The 18,552-nt window shown below is 36.3% G+C and overlaps 2 protein-coding genes across 3 annotated transcripts; one reads left to right on the forward strand and one right to left on the reverse strand.

Annotated features, from left to right (window-relative positions):
- Nucleotides 1-3,130: 3,130 nt before the first annotated feature.
- LOC120286279 (glutamine synthetase leaf isozyme, chloroplastic-like) lies at nt 3,131-4,664 on the forward strand. The gene is made up of 3 exons (XM_039306150.1): nt 3,131-3,483; nt 3,584-3,642; nt 4,120-4,664. Exons 1-3 carry the CDS (start codon nt 3,331-3,333, stop codon nt 4,259-4,261), a joined length of 354 nt encoding a protein of 117 aa, XP_039162084.1. The 5' UTR covers nt 3,131-3,330; the 3' UTR covers nt 4,262-4,664.
- A 6,951-nt stretch (nt 4,665-11,615) lies between these two features.
- On the reverse strand, nt 11,616-15,838 carry LOC104425147 (protein FAR1-RELATED SEQUENCE 7). 2 transcript variants are annotated; one of them, XM_039307666.1, is made up of 2 exons: nt 15,549-15,838; nt 11,616-14,544 (listed from the first exon to the last, which is right to left on the reverse strand). In XM_039307666.1, the coding sequence occupies exon 2, from the start codon at nt 14,495-14,497 to the stop codon at nt 12,275-12,277; it is 2,223 nt and encodes a 740-aa protein (XP_039163600.1). In that variant the 5' UTR covers nt 14,498-14,544; nt 15,549-15,838; the 3' UTR covers nt 11,616-12,274. The 2 variants fall into 2 exon arrangements, with proteins under 2 accessions (XP_039163600.1, XP_010036050.2); XM_010037748.3 differs by having other exon boundaries at nt 11,616-14,550.
- Between the last annotated feature and the right edge of the window lie 2,714 nt (nt 15,839-18,552).

The raw sequence follows: 18,552 nt of genomic DNA on the forward strand, positions 1-18,552 counted from the left end.
AGCTCCAAAGGTAGGAAAGTGAAGTGATCTTATTGTTAGCATTTGACAGCAACATTGTGTAAACTAAAGGCTGCAAATGGTTTTGTATTATAGTAGAGTTTCTATAGTCTCTCACTGGAGAGTTTGAAGGGAAATGCAATGGTGGGGAAAGAGAGAGAGAGAGAGAGAGAGAGAGAGAGAGAGAGGAAATGCACATTCTTGGTTTGCTGTTCAGCCATTCTACAGAGGTTCTCAGGTAAATACTTTGCCGATTTTGAGCACCATCTTAAGCAATTGAGTAAATGTCTGACATTCAAAGAGGTCTTATGACAGTTGGACTGGGAGTCTACTCTATGACTTCTCCATTTTGATTGCTGCAACGTTGTCCTGCACATTTTGTTTGGTTGACAATTGACATTTTCTTTATCTCCTTGTGACAACAATGTCTGCAAAAGAAATGCATTTGTGTGAGGCAGGATTAATGAACGAAGCAGGCCATTTCTTTTGATAACTAAATTGATTATTGCCAATTTTAAGTCTATGTTGTGGACTTCATGTAGACTCAATTTCTCATCTTCACTCATCTTAGATTTTTCTTGTTCTGTGACTTCAATTGGTCATACTGGTTATGGCTGTGCTTGGTAGTATTGCTCTGTCATGGCAATATCTAATGGATATTTTCGCCAAAGCAGTTGGCAAAAGTGATTTGTAATGATGCCAAGTTTTTGAAAGAGGAAAGGACTTCAATGTGATTGCCTTTTGATTGCAAGAGGAAAGATTTAGGTGCACTTTCAAGATTGACAAGTCGATCATCCATTAGATCTAATGATATATCAGAATAACGTGTTTGCTGATTAGTCCTTGGTAAGGTAAAATTTCATTTATTTCTTAAATTGTTGCACTCTGCAGTCTGACCTTCCTTTGGCTATGTAACTGCACACAGTTTTTTTACTTGTTCACAAGTTCTCTTTGGGGAATGAGGCCTGAGAATAACCATGAAATAGTTCTAAAAGGAAAAGTATAGTTATGCCACTGTTTTAGTTTATTTTTCAAGGAGAATGTGGTAGCGTCCTTTCATCATTTATGCTTCAAAAATGTAAAGTTTTCCTACTTGAAACTAGTCATCAAAAAGTGGTTTTCTGCTTTTCGGTGCTGGCACTTGCTAAAGAAACCCTTCTTTGAAGTACCTAGTTTATCCTTTTATCATTTCAAAACAAAACTCTTGTGAATACCAGAAGGCCAATTCATGCAAATAGAGCTTGTTGTTTGAACTATCTTCCATAAGATTAAGTTCCCAGGATTTTTATTTCAGTAGATATGTCTATTACTCATGCTGCTTTACTTTTTTGACTAGGTGAAAATGGCACTGATCTTGGCACCAAAGATGATGCCAGATAAGCATCACAAAGAAGTCACTGACTGCCAGTCCCATGACAGCAAACACATGGATTTCTCTCTTGCCAAAACAGAAGAAGAGTGGAAACACCAAGAGCTTTTCTAAGTTCAGGGTGTATGCTTTGAAGTCTGAGAACAATACTACTATAGGTTCGAGAGTCTTCTCAACTTGGATGTCACGCCCCACGCTAATACGATAATTGTAGAATACATTTGGTATGTTTTCATGCACTAAAACCTTTAAGTATGATGCACAAAAAGATGAACAATACTAGAACTATTATGTACTGAGTTTATAAGTTCGCATTTTCTTCGATTTGCATCAGAATAAGTATGTCATATGTTTTATGCACATTCTGCAAGTGACACCATTTTTTTGTTTAAGTTTCTACATTAGCAAATCTTGTTTCGTGTTTTTATGTTAGTCTAACTATTAAACAGGATTGGAGGTTCTAGCATAGACCTACACGGCAAATCAAGGGTATGAATGGCGACAATACAATATGTTGCATTTTTATTTTTACGTGCCACATGCTACTGATCTATTGATTCCTGAATTATCAGATGATCCCTAGACCTGTTAAGCACCCGTATGAACTTCCCTAGTGAACTTTGATCGATCAAGTACTAGTTAAGCTCCAAGGGAGGATAGTGAACTGATCTTATAGTAAGATGACATAAACCCCAAATTGTCTTACTATATTTACCTTCACATCATTCCATCAAGTTTGTGATTTTTTAACAACCCTCAAGCAATTGTCAAGGATCCTTTTGGAGATGGCAAAAGTATCTCAGTGATCATCTTGGAAACAAGTATCATGTTGTCCAAAATCATTCATCCATAAGATCATTTGAGCAGGTTAATCAAATGAGAAAGGACATTTCAATTAGTTTACAGAGAATTATTGTTCGTCTGCATGCCATATGCGATTCATACACACTAGCTGCATGAGCCTATCCCAACAAACAAACGTGCTGAAATTTTCAGCAATCCAAAGGTTTTCAATGAAGTTTAATGGCAGGAGATCTAGAAACATGAGTTTTCTATTACGAACTAGAAAGTTTTGTGATGGACAGGTTCATGAATTTGGCTACATGTCCACATTAGGTTGTGGGATTGAGGAAAGGAAACACCCTACTCCAGACAAATGTTCAATGGCCATTGGGTTGGCTTGTTGGGGGATATCCAGGACCCCAGGTGAGAAATTATTTCACAATGAATTTCCCTAGGCCAAGTTGATGAGAAAATTTGTAATGATACGAGGATTTATGTCCATATAGGGGCCTTATTATTATTGTGTTGGGGCTGCTAAGTCATTTGGCCAAGACATACCGATGCTCACTACAAGACATGCTTACTTGGTGGTATCAACATTAGTGGCACCAATGGAGAGGTGATGCCGGGCCTGATCATGGCTGACCTCCATCTTGCCAGTTTTTTTTAAAGGACAAAAGCACAGAACGGTTGCCATCAACACTGGCTTCTATCGTGCAGTAAGAATACCAAGTGGGACCAAGCATGGGAATTGAAGCAGATCATATATGGTGTTCAAGATACCTTCTCGAGGTGAAATTTCAATTACTTGCTCTAGAAAATAACATAATGCCATTAACAACAAATAGAATAAGTGCATACAGACATGTTCTTCAGTATTTAAGTACTTAATTGTTTGTGTTTCTTATATAATAGAGATTTATTGAGCAACTTGGTGTTGTCCTCACTTTAGCTCCAAAGCTGATAGAGGTAGCTGACCTCACTATCACCATTTACGCAACATATTATCCCAAAGTTGATAAGTATATTATTATCTTCCTTCTGAGGGTGACTAGAATGGTGTGAGATGCCCCACTAATTGCAGGTTCACACCATAGAAATAATAGGGACTTGATTAAGTATTTTTGTTCATTGAAGGACTCTCAGAGTGTGTTCCTCGTCTATTCTGCAATACAAAAAGCATGGGAGAAGAGGGAGGCTTTGAAGTGATAAAGAAGGCAATTTTGAATCTCTCACTTCGCCACGAAGAGCACATTGGCACCTCTTATGGAGAAGGAAATGGGAGAAGGTTGACGGGCCAGCATGAAACAGCCAATATTGACACATTTTCTTGGGTAATGCTCAGAAGAACCATACCAACTGCTACTCAAATTCGAAGATTGCCCGTTCAATTGAATCTTGGGATGCCTAAATTACTTGAAATCAATTATGCAGGTAGTTGCCAATCGTGGTTGCTCATTCCGTGTGGGCCATAACACTAAGAGGCAAGGAAAGGTACTATAGCAATGACCATAACAGTTCCCTTTTGTGCTGTCTGAATATCAATCAGAGACCCTTAACTTTCATGGATGATTCAAAGAACTCTACCATATATATTAAAAAAAAAAAAAGAAAAAAAGATAGTACGTATAAGGTAATTGTTCATTTTGGTCTCAGTTGATTCTATGATTGTCAAGAAAGTAATTGTTCATTTTGGTCTCTAGATTCTATGATTGTTACTATGAAAGAAATTTTAATTGTTGACACTCATAAAGCATTTCCCTAGTTTTCCTTACTAAACAAATGTAAATCTTCATATCAGTCCTTATTAATCCAATATGTATAGAACCCGTTGAAGTTAAGACTTGGACATCTCAGTTCTTTTGGTGCCTCGAAAAGCTTTCTGGAATGCTTCATTATTTCTGAATATTGATAGAACATAGAAAGTTCACCTTCCTTGCTCAGTCAATTAATGGCTTAAAATGATGTACAGGTTACTTGGAAGATGGGCATCCTGTCTCAAACATGAAACCATATGTTGTGACCTCGTTACATGCAGAAACTACAATTATACGAGAGCCCACCCTTGAGGCTAAAGCTCTTGCTGCTCATAAGCTTGCATTGAAGGTCTAAAATTCAAGTCGCTTGTTAAGAAAGGCCAAATGCATCAATCAAATCAGGGAGGGGACCCACAAGCTGAGAGACTGTGAACCTCTTTTTCTCCACATTGAGGTCATTGAGAGAAGATCCTCATGTAAGGGAAGCTTCCCAAAGGGAGAGAAAATTAGGTGTCCAAGCTCAGACCTGGTCTTCCTCACATTGGTTTCATCCTACATTCGCAAGTCGTCTCAATGGTTTGGCATTTGAGTTCAACATTACCCTTTAGCATCATGGACATCTTCCTATGTTTGAGTTGTCAGTTTGGAATGGTATTTTTGCTTATCTTTGTATCTTGAAACTTAAGGAAGTTTTTTATAAACGTATATATAAAATGAAGACATTTCAATGCAATTCGTCCAAATTTTCAGTGTCGTCATATGCTAAACTCATTCAATTTGGCATGTCCGACTTTCTTTCGAATGAAAGGCAATTTGACTTCTACTTCAGTAAACATGAGATGCACCAGTTTGTTTCATCTCTTCCAATGTCTTAGCAAGAGAACTTCGGGAAGTATAAACAGACTGTAATCCTTGGGCTTGCACAAGTTTGTCTTGCGCAACTCGGCATTTCTTTTTTCTGTGAGTCAGGAAATGTTCTCATTCACATGAAAAGTGCAGTGGAAACATACAAACGACAATTTGGCAATACCTAACATTATGCTTCTATAGAACTGAAAGTTAATGGGATCCCTTTTCCTGTTCATCTTCTCAAACCTATACAACAATCTTATTCAACAATAGAACAAATAATTACAATGATACTGATGCTAACTGATCTATCTTGCTGTGTCTAGCAAACTGAAAATTTGAGTAGGATTGGCGTTTCTCTTGAAATATGGATGAGAAGACACGTTGATTGGACTTCTCAGACGAATCCTGGATTCAGTTAAGGGAAAAAACTACAAAATTTCCTGCAGTTAATAAATTTAAGAAAGTGCTGGTAAAATTCTAATAATGTTGATTTTTTTTTTTTTTTTGAAAAAGTATGACTAATAACTCAAAGGTCAGGTGACCTAAGAGAAATCATCAATACTATTAGGAATTTACCAACTTTCAAATGAATTCATAAATTATTAACTCTTCTTAAATTTTATCGTGTCACAAGTAAATCAAGCAACATAATAAATTAACTAATATTGCAATAAGTTAGTAATTTTTCAACTGTTTTTGAACTGTTCCAAGTGTATTTACAAAAGTATCAACCCCCACAAGAAAGTTACTAATGTTCCGAGAAATGAGTAAGCCACCAACTTCTTGTAAATTCTGCCATCGTTGCCAATAAAATACTTGCACTGTAAGGAATTTACTAACACCTAATAATTTAGCAAATTACCTCATTCTAAGGCAAATACACAAAATACCAACCCTACAAGGAATATGCCCACATACCATTATTTAATAATTTCTTTAAAATTTTACAAGATTGAGTAGTAAACTACCAACACCATACTGAATTTATCGAAATTTTAATAAATTAGTAAAATTGTCAACTTCAATTAAATTTTACAAGTGTGGTTCGTAAAATACCAATGCTATAACAAATTTACCAAACATCTTAGTAAGTTAGTAAGTTAGCAAGTTTTTACACATTTTACAAGTGCATGGTTAGTAAAACTACCAATATCTAAGGGACTTACTAACATCCCATTAAATTAGTCCAACTTATTTCGAAGTTTACATGGATGGTTGGTAAAATACCATTCCTATAAGGAATTTACTAATGTCTCATTGAATAAGGAGTCTTACATGCTAGTTTAAAAAAGCTTATTGCACATTAATAAAGAGATGCGAAGTTAAAGATCTATTAAACATCTTAATCTAAAACTATCCTCTCAATTAGAACACGTAAAGCTTTATTAAAATAGGAAATAAGCGCAATATTTCGCTATTTGGAGAATTGTTGGTACCGACCATATGTTTGATTCTTTATTTCATGTCGTCATGTTTTAATGATTTATATATTCTGTGTTCCCAGTGATTCCTCTTGAAATTTCAAATGTTTTATTAAAAATAATTTCACTTCTTCCTCATAGTGAAAAAATAATCTTATCTTTAATATTCTTTATTTTCTTATACCCACCGACAAATTGGTCTCAGTTTCAAAACAAGCTACTAGGATTGACAGCCTGTTGGGATATAAATAATCTATTGTTATGGCACATTTATTCTAATATTACCAAATACATAATTAATTCACGACTTGTTATGATTGTTAAAATTTGAAATGATGCTTCCACAAGTCCTAAAAACCAAATACCATGGATCGGTGCATTGTAAAAGGTCATCAACTTAAAGCAAACATTTCGTGATGAAGGCCTTCTTTGTAACTCACTGATTTTCAATATACGACACGTGTAATAGGTCACAAGTTAGAAGTAAATATATGTGGCCAATGGGCATTTCCATTGCTACCTTGTCGTTTTCAAAATATCGCACTGTAATGAGGGCGATTCCGTTCATAACTTACTAATTTTCGACTGATTGCACTTGAAATTGATCATAAACCTAACCCAATAAGACTGAGCTACAAAATAACTAAAATGTTTAGAACTTTTTACTATGTCCATAGCCTTTGTTACGATGCTTTTAGCTTGTTTCATCCATTTTTCTCATTTCAAAAGTAATCATCTCAAACCAAATAGTCATTGATTGACAAAAAAAATGCAAATGAGTAGATTGATTGTAAAATGAGTATAGGATAGAATTGAACTAAAGCATGACCCAACAAGATCTATCACAACTTTCATCCATTGTGTTACAATAGAAAAGAACCAAAAGCTTCTTTCAAATTAATCGTATTGGATCAATTTAAAATACAAATTAAATTCAAAAGGTCAAATAAATTGATTGGTGACAATATAATGGACATTCTCCTTAATATACAAAATCCCACTATTCTTTTGTAACTTATTCAAAGCACCGTGAAGTGATGTTATAAAATATCATAAGATTCTGCGCAACATCTTGTAACCAAATCTATTCTCATTGTAAGTTTTTCATGGCATTGTAAAGGGTTGTCGAAAGCTGTCACATAATGTTTTGTAACCAAGGCCAGCCATGTTGGAATTTACTAATTTCGTTACTCTTACATTTTTTGTTGAAGTATGGATAAATGTACTAAAATATGTATTTGCCGATTGAAAAATAAGCATGTTACGACTAAAGAATTCTAGTTACAACATATTGTCATAGAGGTTACAACACGTCATCAATACTCCCGTGAATTTATTTGTCTTATCTAAATAGATATTGGACATAATGACGAGTTACTTAGGATGGACTCATGTAACAACATAAGCACGTGTTATTATGTCCAAACAAATTTCATGAGCAATCCATAAATAAACCAAGGAAAATAAAGCTGTTGTTGATCTAACATTCCATCGCCTATATAGTTTTGTTTTATGCCAAATTGCTTTGTTGAAAAAATATCTTGATCTACTCCAGTATTTTGCTTTGGCTGTATAAGTCTGGTTAATTGTTTTTAGTAGAGGCAATGCTTATAAAATGCGCATAGTTGATGCCTGACCACATAAAGAGATAATTATCACTCACCCAACTATGGTTTATTACCTCCTTTTCTTTAACCTTTTAGGCTTCTTTTCCCGTGACGTTCCTGTGACGCATGAAAAGAGCAGCCTTGACGTGCGAATTATTGGGCTAAATTTTATTGATATTAGCTTTTGTCATAGATATGTACGTTTTTTTGGTATAGTTGGTATGTGGCGAGATCATTTAGAAGCTTCAGTCTTTCAAGAGACAGCAATATCACTCCCTTTTCTTGTGTGGAAATTAGAGTGACAACTACACTATGCGATAAAGGGGAAGGACCAACACGATGAATGAGACAGATGTCATGAATTGGTTCTGGATTACCCAAAAACTTTTTGCTGATATGATATTTTCTTCAGTTGCCGAAGCCCATCTATTGATCTCTACAATTTTTGTATCATCATACTGAAATCGATTAAAAGAAAGCTTTCACGTATGGGATGTGGAAACAAGCAGAGCATTGATAAATTGGTAATTCAATTTTTCAGGTTGTAGATTTAGCAGCAAGTCCATTTACATTTGTCGGTAGCGTATCTTGTATCGAATTTATAAGCCCATGGAAAAAGAAACTTCTTGCTTATTTTCCTAACTTCTCGAGCAATTTTTCTTGCAAAACTTACTTCAATCATCCATCCAAAAAACAAAATGGGCATGAATCTTAACTAAAATAAAAAAAAAAAAAATAAATAAATATAATGAATCGTGACTGGTCGCAAAAATCTAGTATCATCTCACAAAATAACAGCAAAATTGCACATATTTTTTTTTGGGCTTGGGAGGGGGGTGTGGGTTGGTGTGTCAACGAGGAGGGGGAGAGATGCTACACATTTTTCTTTGAATAAAAGTTATTTTGTCATCAACTATGCAGTAGAATATAAATTAATGCAGTAGATCATCTTAGAATACAAAGATGAAAATAATGCAGTATTCTCGATTGACATCACATCACAGTATGAATTCGGAAAGGCATGTTCAATCATACCTGATGCACGAGAGCGTGTAAATCCTTGTCCAGGTACTAAAGTTGAGCCTGCAATCTTCATTGATAAGGTTCTTGTCATATAATCCCCACAAGCTTGACCAACTCTTTTGAAAGCTCATTCACTCTCTAATATTGTCATGTTCAAATAGAAACCTTACATATTTCTCAGGAAGAGGACACTAGAAATGCTAAGTTCCACCTTAAAAGTTGTGTACAATTCACTTTAGTGTCAAAAACTTTTTGGATCTAAGTTCCACCTTAAAAATGAAAAAAAAAAACAATCACTTAAGTTTCAACTCTGATTTGAGTCACTGAATATCCAACATGACCATATTTTATAAATTCCTTAATCCTACGTGACTTGGCAGCGTGCCTAATTAGCATATAACCCCAAAATAACGTTGTGTAGCAAACTAAAAATGATCACTTCAGTGCCAGTTGTTAAAAAAATGGTCATTGAAAAATGGTCACTTTAGTGTTAATCTCAATGAAAAAGTGATCAATTCAGTGTCAAAAAAATTGCCACCTCAAATAAACGTTTTAATTATAAAAGTCATGTAATTTCTCTGACCAAAGTTTCTCATTGAATGCACTTAAATAATCATTTTTTCTTTGATTTGACACTTAAGTGAGCCAAGGAAAACTTTTGACACTAAAGTGAATACCATACACAACTTGACACTTCCAGTATCCTTCTTCCCCTTTTCTCTTTTGCTAATCCCAGAGTTTGAGACCAAGTCTTGTCCCGATAGCCAACCCCCCGAAGCATTAATTTCTTAACTCTACAATGTGTCGATGCTTTACCATGTTCTTTCACCATCCACCGTACTCATTGGACTCGACCATCTTAATCATTCTTGTATTGCCAAAATATAAACCAAATTCAATGAAGCAGAAAAATCTCACTTCAACAGCACAACCCTAGGATACAGAGGCCAAACCAAGATGAACTAGTAATGCTATTGGATGACATTAGTAATGATGCTTGAAATGAATTACATCATAGGATTTTACAGGTAGAAAAATTGCAACATGTTTCTTGCTGATTCTCTATTAGCGTTCTGTAATTTTGTGTTTAGCATTCAAGTGCACCCGACTATCCCAACAGGCTCATGATAGTCTCCCCATTGAGCACAACCAAACAATTTCCATGGTAAGAGGTAGGTAGAGATCACCCCAAAGAGCAGCATTCAGCAGGACTCAGGCCATTGCCTTCCGACAAGTAGTAGTTATTGCAATCATCTTGACAACCCTAAGATCATGTCTTGCCTATTCAATTACTCTAAGAAGGCCACAGCCACTGACTCCTACAAATTCCTTTAAAAGTTTAAATTAAAATTAGAACAACTGAACTTGAAAGCATTTTATGTTGCTAAAGCCAAAGAAAAACAAAGAGAAGACAGATCACTCCAAAGTCTTAGACTATCTTAACCTATAACAAATTTGGACAAGCAGGCAATACCTTTCTCAAAGAAAACCGACACAAGCTGCAGAGCCAATTCCAGGAAATAGCTTCACCAAAACATGCTTCAATACCCTTTCAAGTTTTTATTCTTCCTGCTTGAAACTTTTTCTCAGTTTGTAACTTTACCAATAAAATTATAGCTACAGTTGTTCTGTTCTCTTTTTCATCTTTCTGTCATCATTCAGGATTTTGGATTGATAAACATACCCCATATAGCCTCACAAGCAGGGTGGTTCAAGGACTTAGTTTTCTTCTCAGAATAGCATTAGTCACCTGCTTAATTAGGATGCTCTTAAGGAGATGCATAGCCAGTGACCCAACAATCAAAGCATACTCTGACATTGGCTTGAAAGAAAAATTCACGAAAATAATGAGAAATCTGGTCTCTTTGTATGATGTCAGCAAGTTTCGGTTGAAGTGTATCAAGCCTAGTTAAGACTACACAACTGAAAAGAAAATGTCACTTAAATTTAACTAGGGGAGATCATGATTCATTGTTGATCTATGATTTTTACAGAGCACTAGGCATGTTCAGATCTCAAATAATATTCAAGCTCAACGCTTCAAGTCAAGGCATCGAGAGACAAGGTTAACATATCATACAATACCAAGGTGTTCCTAAAATTTTTCTAGATTGTCATTTATGATGTGAACATGGACTCTATGAAGCACTCGATCAGGCGAATCTCAATTCATGCATATCTGAATCTTGTCTCATTACAGGTGCTGTACATCAGCTTCAGCCTCAGTAGTCTAAGCTACATGTCAATAGCAACACTGAGCTACTTATCTGCCCATACAGCACTTGGTCGCTCAGGCAAATATTCTCTCATGGTTTCTCCTGGTGAGAGTAGCCTAACTTGATATAACAAGAAGAAGTTCATTTCTGTTGCCACAAGGACAAATCTATCTACCAGCACAGTTGCGATTGCCCTAGTTTCCTCATATATTTAAATGCTAATGGATAGATATTCATTAAAGAGCTACCCGTGCATCTTTTGTGAGATATTTCATTTTGCATGTCTTCACCAATATTGCTCTTCGCACTCAAATCTGTACTGCGAGAGTTATTCAGCACACTCTGATATAGTAAAACATTTCATCAAAGTTGAATAACAGAAGGTTGTCAGCTATGATAAGTCCTATTAAAGCCGCATAGGGAAAGAAAATGTATGGCCAAGAAATAAGATGAAATACAAGAAATGATACAAGAAATCAGCCACATCATGGAATGTCAAATGGCATTTCCAAATATTGCTGGAAAAATAATTACCAAATAAAAAATCCCAGGTAACTTTCTGCAACTACAACTGAGGTGCTGGACTGTGATTGATTAATGAATCAGACATTTATATTAGATGAGCTTCACTTTTCCTTTTAGCCTCACGTCAGATTATACAGGCGAGGAAAAATTGCAAATGACCACAGCTCATGTATATCATTAACCTCACTATGATTAGCTAATTAAAATGCCAGACCAGCAGGTGTCTCTTGCTAACTTCTGCACCAAAACTAAGAGTCATCCATGTCCCCCATTCCTTTTGCCAAATTTACACTAGAGAGAGAGAGAAAGAGAGAGAGATTGGATAACCTGGAGGAAATTACACCAGAGCACAGGTCTACAGGTTCTTCAAATATCAGGTCAGCTTCTCAAGGACATACGGTCAGGGGGCTTGTGATGGCTTCCCCCCGCTAGACATTTGTTGAAATTTACCTTTTGAAACTGAAGGTACTATTTTCAAGCATAGTTCTTCGTTCGCTCTTCTCATTTTATCGCCTCCCTTACCCCTAGCCTCTGAGGTGAGATAAACAGAAGAAACCAACAAAAAGAACTAGTAGAATGCATAATTTCATATCCACATAATTTCACTTCTAATTGAGAAAGCTTTTATACTGTATAAAACAAGTTGATGCCCTCTAGTTACAAAAGTCAGGCCTGCTGGAAAAGAAACTATAGATGCACTCCAAACTACAAAATTATCCTATTCTTACCTCTGCCAGCAAAGTTTTCTCCCACCCTCATGCATAATTTCATAAGCAAGTTTGTATTTCTCAAAAGATGTGGCACCAAACTCTACATATTTGGCAGCAATTTCACGAAGACTCCAGACCATCTTAGCCTTAATTTCATGGGAGCTACCTCCTGATTCAAAATCACGTACAGTGCCATACTCAGCACTCCTCGTCCACCTATGTAAGATGTAGCGAGATGGAAGCTCCCTAATATCTAGAATCTGGAACAATCTCAAAGCATGTCTACACAATACACCCTCTGATTCAAACATTTGACAGCCACAACTCACATCGAGATTGGATGAACAAAAGGTAACAATATGTTTCTCATTCTCATTGCCACACTTATGGATCAAATATCTGCAGATGGCCCCTTGTTCATGAATCTTGGCACCTAGATAACCGTAGCTTTGTAAAAGTTCCCTCTGGAAAACTTTGAAAACAGAAAGGGTATAAAGCCTCCTACATTGCTCTTCCATTGGTTCATTTGTCTGCAAATATGCTTGCAAGTTGAATGAATTATAATCTTCTTTCCTTTCGTTGCCACGACGTTGCTCCAAACCTTGCTCATATCTCATGACAAATTCTTCAAGTGACGTTTGAGAATTTAAATATGGATCAAAAAAGGCATCTAGACCATCAATGGGAATTCCAGCAAAAAATGTTCCACGTAAGTACAGTGGAACCCAGTTTTCACGCTTTTCATACATTTCCTTCAGCCAAGCATTTTCCCTCAGGCTATATTTGCTGAGAAGAGCATCCCATGCAGCATCAAATTCACCAACTGTATGACTTTGATAAACACATTTCTCATATTCATATTTACAATCACTACTCCGTGGACTCAAATGCTCACGTTCTTTTGTCTTAATTTGCCACATTGAGAATCGATGATGACTCGAAGGAAAAACTTGTGCAATCGCTTGCAGAATGGAATCATCATGATCAGCTATTATTGACTTGGGATGGCACCCAGACATTGCCCTGAGCCATGTCTCAAATAACCATATGAAGGACTCCTTCGATTCATTAGCAACTAGAGCACATCCAAGAAGAACCGGCTGCTTGTGGTGATTAACACCAACAAAAGTAGCAAATGGCACCACATAATTGTTTTGCTTATAGGAGGTATCAAAAATGATGGCATCACCAAACTGACTGCAGGAAAACCTAGATCTGCCATCAGCCCAGAAAATACTTCTACAGCAACCCATCTGTACATCAACAGCATAAAAGAATCCGATGTCCTCAGCCTGTCGGTTCTGAAAGTAATTATGAAGCACGGTATACCAATCACTTCCTATGTTGTTCGCACGATGTTTCTTTACAAGGCTCCCATTGTGCTTTTTAGCAATGTCTAGTTTTTCCGATGTTTCATTAATCTCATCTAAAAGTTTCCTAGAAGCTGAACCTCTGTTGGCTTTCATTTGCATCTCAAGCTCATGGTTATGCTCTAGTTGATATCGATCAACAATCCACCTTCCATTATCATGCCTCTTAATCCTCATAAATGCACCACACCCAACCCTAGAAGGATGCTGAAATCCTTCTTTTGAGCATACAAATCTCCGAGAAGTAATTGAACCATCATTCTTTGATCGAAACAACTGACCAATACGAACTCTAAATCCCACATTCCCAGCATATGTATCATAATACTGGTATGCTTCGTTAGCTGAATCAAACTTTAGACCCACATAGGGCTCAAATTTCACTAGTCCTTCATTTGCCCCCGGTTTAATGCGTTTGGCACTGAAAATACTTGAAGAAGATGAGCATCCATTATCAACAACATCAAGCTGTTTTATCTGTGGCTTACGGCACAAATCAACTACTTGAGCAGTTGTTGCTGAACTTTTGCACTGGGAATTGGCAGGATGATTCTTCTCACAAGTGTCGAGATCATGATTATGATCTTTCGCAAATTGGTCAAGGACCCACTTGCCAGAATCAGATTTTTTCACCCTTACGAATGCAGGGCATCCTGTCCTTGAATTAATTTGAAACCCTTCTTTCCAGCACACAAATCTCCTGTTACAAACCGATCCATCCACTCGCGATCGATACAATTGACCAGATCGTATTCTAAAACCCACTCGTGATGCATAATTGCCATAGAAAATACGAGCATCATCTGCAGTATCAAACTCCAACCCCACATATGGCTCATGTTCAAACTCTTCTTCCCCCACCCCCATTGAAATCCCTCTCACATACAGCACCAAGCATTCCTCAGTCTTTAAAGCTGTACCTGAAATAAGAAAATAAAGTAAGCAAGATAACATAGAAACCTCAATAAATCAGCTCATTGTAACTATAGCTAAATATCAGGAGAATCAAGGACCTGAGACATAAGCAACATTACTTAAAAAATGCTAGCATTGTGAACATAGGAAGTGTCAAGCTAAATTTACTTAAACTAGTCTACAAAATTCATAAACAAAGTGATTCGACCAACTGCAAATGGTCCTTTAAATAAATGGATCATAGTCAACACTCAAAAGGAGTCTGCCGTAGTATACCAATTTTTGTAAATCACATATGTACACATAGCATTATCCTTATACAGCCAAAAACTCAATTTAACCATTTTAATCGATAGCTGACCATCTCCTGATTTAGTTCAGCCGCCAGGCCCAAAAGAAAGCAACATCAATATCAGTAGTCGCTGTTGCATTGTCACATATTTTATACTAAAACCAAAAAAATCCGTAAGGACAATAGAACAGACAGAATATTAATTTGTTCTTCCACTCCAAATAAGAGTCGAAATCAAATCCAACCAAATCAATTCTAAACAAAGCGACCACAGGCACGGCAGCCCGATGGCCGGATGTCACCATGACAAGATTTCGCAAGGAGCGTCGGGTTCAAAGCAATCTGGGAAATTTCATCCACGAGGCCACAAGGATGCACCCGCCCCGGCAGTTGGAATTGTGGTAGCAGTGGTTTGGGCCAAATCCCTTCTGAAAAGCAAGCACTCCTAGCGGGTACGAACCTCCCGCTTCGCCGGTCACTCCTTCCCACCCTCTTGGCCGGCGAAACAAAAATTCCAGGCGATTCGAAAACAGATTCGCGACACGAAAATGCACCGTTTCATCAAATGTCGATCAACCGAGTCACATTGTAACCGCGAACGCGCGCGCAGCTACCATAGACAATCATCCTCGAAACCCTTCTGGGCTCTAACGAAGCATGCTAATCAAGAACGGTGCTGACATCCAACAACGCCTCGTAAATAATTTTCACCTCTCGACGTCGACGGAGCGGACGGCGGTGGGTTCTCTCCCCGACCGTCATGTCTCCGGGGATGAAGAGGAAGAAGAACGAAGTGGGTTTGTGCAAGCTCCGACCGTACCGACAGAGAACCTCCTCCTCGTGCCCTCCTCCTTCTTCTTCTTCTTCTTCTTCTTCTTCTTATTGGGATTTATGGCGTCGTTCTTGATTCTTGATTCGCAGGAAATTGACAGATGATGGCAAAATGGATTTGGAGCTTGAGCGGTGGGAGGAGATGAAGAAACGAGGGGGCTTTTTGCAAATGGCAAGGACGGAATGGCAAAAAAAGGAAAAATTGCAGGGTTAAGGTTTTCTTGTTTCTCAATTTGTGCCCCCATATATTAAACTTTATTCAAAGAGGCCCAACTGAAACTATCACTATTACATCATTTTTACTTTTTAGCTCCCTTAGTTGGTTAGTATTTTGGTAAGGAAAAGAGACACAAAAAAAAAAAAAAAAAAAAAAAAAAATCCAAACTTTGCTTATTGTGACACATTTATTCTAAACTAGTTTTTGTAACATAAAAAACGTTTACCCCGAACTTTTTCCCGTGATACTAAAACCTCAAATTTATACTTGCGACACTAAATTTTTAGGATAAATATATCACATGAATGCAACTTTGAAGTTTTTGGTGTCATAAAAAAAGCTCCGATAAATGTCTTACGTTGTGCAAATTTAGAGTAAATGTGTCATATATGTATAAATTTAAAGTTTTGTTATTAAAAAAATTACAATAAATGTGTTATAATGAATATAATTTAAGATTTTTTTTATCACTTTTACATTTTTGGTAATAATTGGGTTAGGTGAGGTCCCAAATAGCATCATAAGCTGGACCTTACCAACAGGTGCCCCTATTACACTAGTCAAATTAACTAAAAGAAGAAATAATATTATTTTAAATTCTTCAAAAATGAAAAAAAAAACAAAATGCGTTTTAACAGAATATACTCCGCTTAACAAAGTGGTCACGACCACTTTGTGGTATTACTCCTCGTGAAACATATATTTCAGTTTAGAATAAGTAATTCAGACAATCTCGAATAATTTAAGAAAAATTAAAATAAAAGATGGAAAGGAAAAAAAAAAAGTATAAAGAAGAATGGATGCCGTGAAGAGAGAGGGTGGCTGGTCGGCAAACCCTAGTTGGGATGGTCACCACTAGAAAGTGGATGATCTTCATTTTTTATCAATCATAACTCTATCGGTTAGATGTTATTTTAGTAAATAAATCGTTGTAGGTGTTCTGATGTGGCTAACTAGCACCATGAAAATTGACATGATCTTTGTTAATAAGTGCGCCGGTTTTACGTTATAGATTTCAAATGAAGCAATTTAAAGTCTTACTTAGGATCATATTAAAGCATATGTTTAAAAAAAAATGGAATCACTAACATAGAGAATCTTTACTAGACTAAGAGAAATTACAATAAAGGAAATAAAAAAAATTCAAAGAAACAGAAGCTATGAAGAGAGAGGGGGTGGCTAGTAGAGCTGTCGCCACCCTTTGTGACCCTTGACTGAGGGTCACTGCTTAAGTTTGAGGCCTCAAGTGATCATGGTCTAAAGTCGAGGCCTTAGCACCCTCAAACAAAGCTTGCCCCTAGTCATCCAAGCAGCCTCAATTTCTCTCTATGATAAACGTACAAAAATATTATAACAAGAAAATGTCTTGATTATCCTCATTACATTGTACGAATAAAGGTATAACCCGTATAATGGCAAAAAAAAAAAAAATACTCACAAGCATATTTGAATCTAGGACATCTTAAACACCATCTAAATAAAAATAATTGAGTAGCATGAGTTTCTAAACACCTTGTAAAATTGTCAATTGAATTATTAACCTTTTATTTTGGCTAATCGAGTAAGATGTTTTTAATTTCGATTGATCCTTAATAACTCTCCGTCGGCCTCTTAAGGTTGCTAAAAATTTGAGCACCTAAATTATGAAATCGCAAGCAAAGAAAAGTGCGGATGGGCTCCATTTTTATATAGCTTCGATCTCAAATGACATTGGAAGTCAGGGTCGATAGTTTTGTTCTTGAAATAAAACCTTAGATTCAACGATCAATATCTGATTAGTTTTTCCATCGGGTGGTCGAAAAAAGTTTGATACGATGACGTGCAATTGCACAGCAACCGTGCCGTAGATCATCGTCAAGGGCATTTCATTCTTAGAGTTAATAATATAGAAAACCTTAAACTAATACATGTGTAACAAATTTGCTTTAAACTAATTTTTTGACGATAAAAAACTCCAAACTAATACACATGTGATAAATTTACCACAATCAAAAGCCCCAAATTGGTAAATTTGTGATAAATTTATCATCAGTTAATTTCCGTTAAATTATATTAATACCACAAAAGCCATAAATTTTCATCTAACTTAGCAATTTGACGGTAAAATTTAATGAAAATTAACGGATAGTAAATTTGTCATAAATGTACCAATTTAAGATTATAAATTTATTACAAATATACTAGTTTGAAATTTTTTGTAATATCAACCCTTATTCTTAAAAGGCACAAAAGTAGCAAAATAACGATTGATGCGTGAACACTAGAGGGAATCATTGGGCGGGAGAAATCTAGGTATTTTGGAACTAAATTCCTCCTAAGTTTTCCAATTTTCGCTGGATGGATTATTAAGTAGCCTCAAAATTTAGTTGCACTAACTCACAATTCTTAAGAACATGAATAAAGCATTTTTAATGTTTATGTAGTAACTTGCTTTCGATCATTTCATACTAATGCATGGAAGTACTTTTAATACAAATGTAAAACTAAAGGTAGTAGCTGGCGTGATTGTTACACCTCAATTAAACGACACTTAAAATCGCGCGTGTCGCGCACACCAGATGCGTCAACTGTGCATTTATCATACATGAAACCACTTTGCACTCGGTTTGAATAGAGTAATTAGGAAGGACAAGATGGGATCTAGACAATTACAAGGAGAAAGAAGAA

The sequence above is a fragment of the Eucalyptus grandis genome, chromosome 2, assembly GCF_016545825.1.
Source record: "Eucalyptus grandis isolate ANBG69807.140 chromosome 2, ASM1654582v1, whole genome shotgun sequence".
NCBI classification, from domain to species: domain Eukaryota; kingdom Viridiplantae; phylum Streptophyta; class Magnoliopsida; order Myrtales; family Myrtaceae; genus Eucalyptus; species Eucalyptus grandis.

What these genes read in the sequence shown, in the direction of transcription:
- LOC104425147 (XM_039307666.1), bottom strand. Translation starts at nt 14,497, where the DNA reads ATGGGGGTGGGGGAAGAAGAGTTTGAACATGAGCCATATGTGGGGTTG.
- LOC120286279 (XM_039306150.1), top strand. Translation starts at nt 3,331, where the DNA reads ATGGGAGAAGAGGGAGGCTTTGAAGTGATAAAGAAGGCAATTTTGAAT. An exon ending in ATATTGACACATTTTCTTGG is followed by an intron (nt 3,484 to 3,583) that starts GTAATGCTCAGA and finishes TCAATTATGCAG; the next exon opens with GTAGTTGCCAATCGTGGTTG. An exon ending in AACACTAAGAGGCAAGGAAA is followed by an intron (nt 3,643 to 4,119) that starts GGTACTATAGCA and finishes AAAATGATGTAC; the next exon opens with AGGTTACTTGGAAGATGGGC.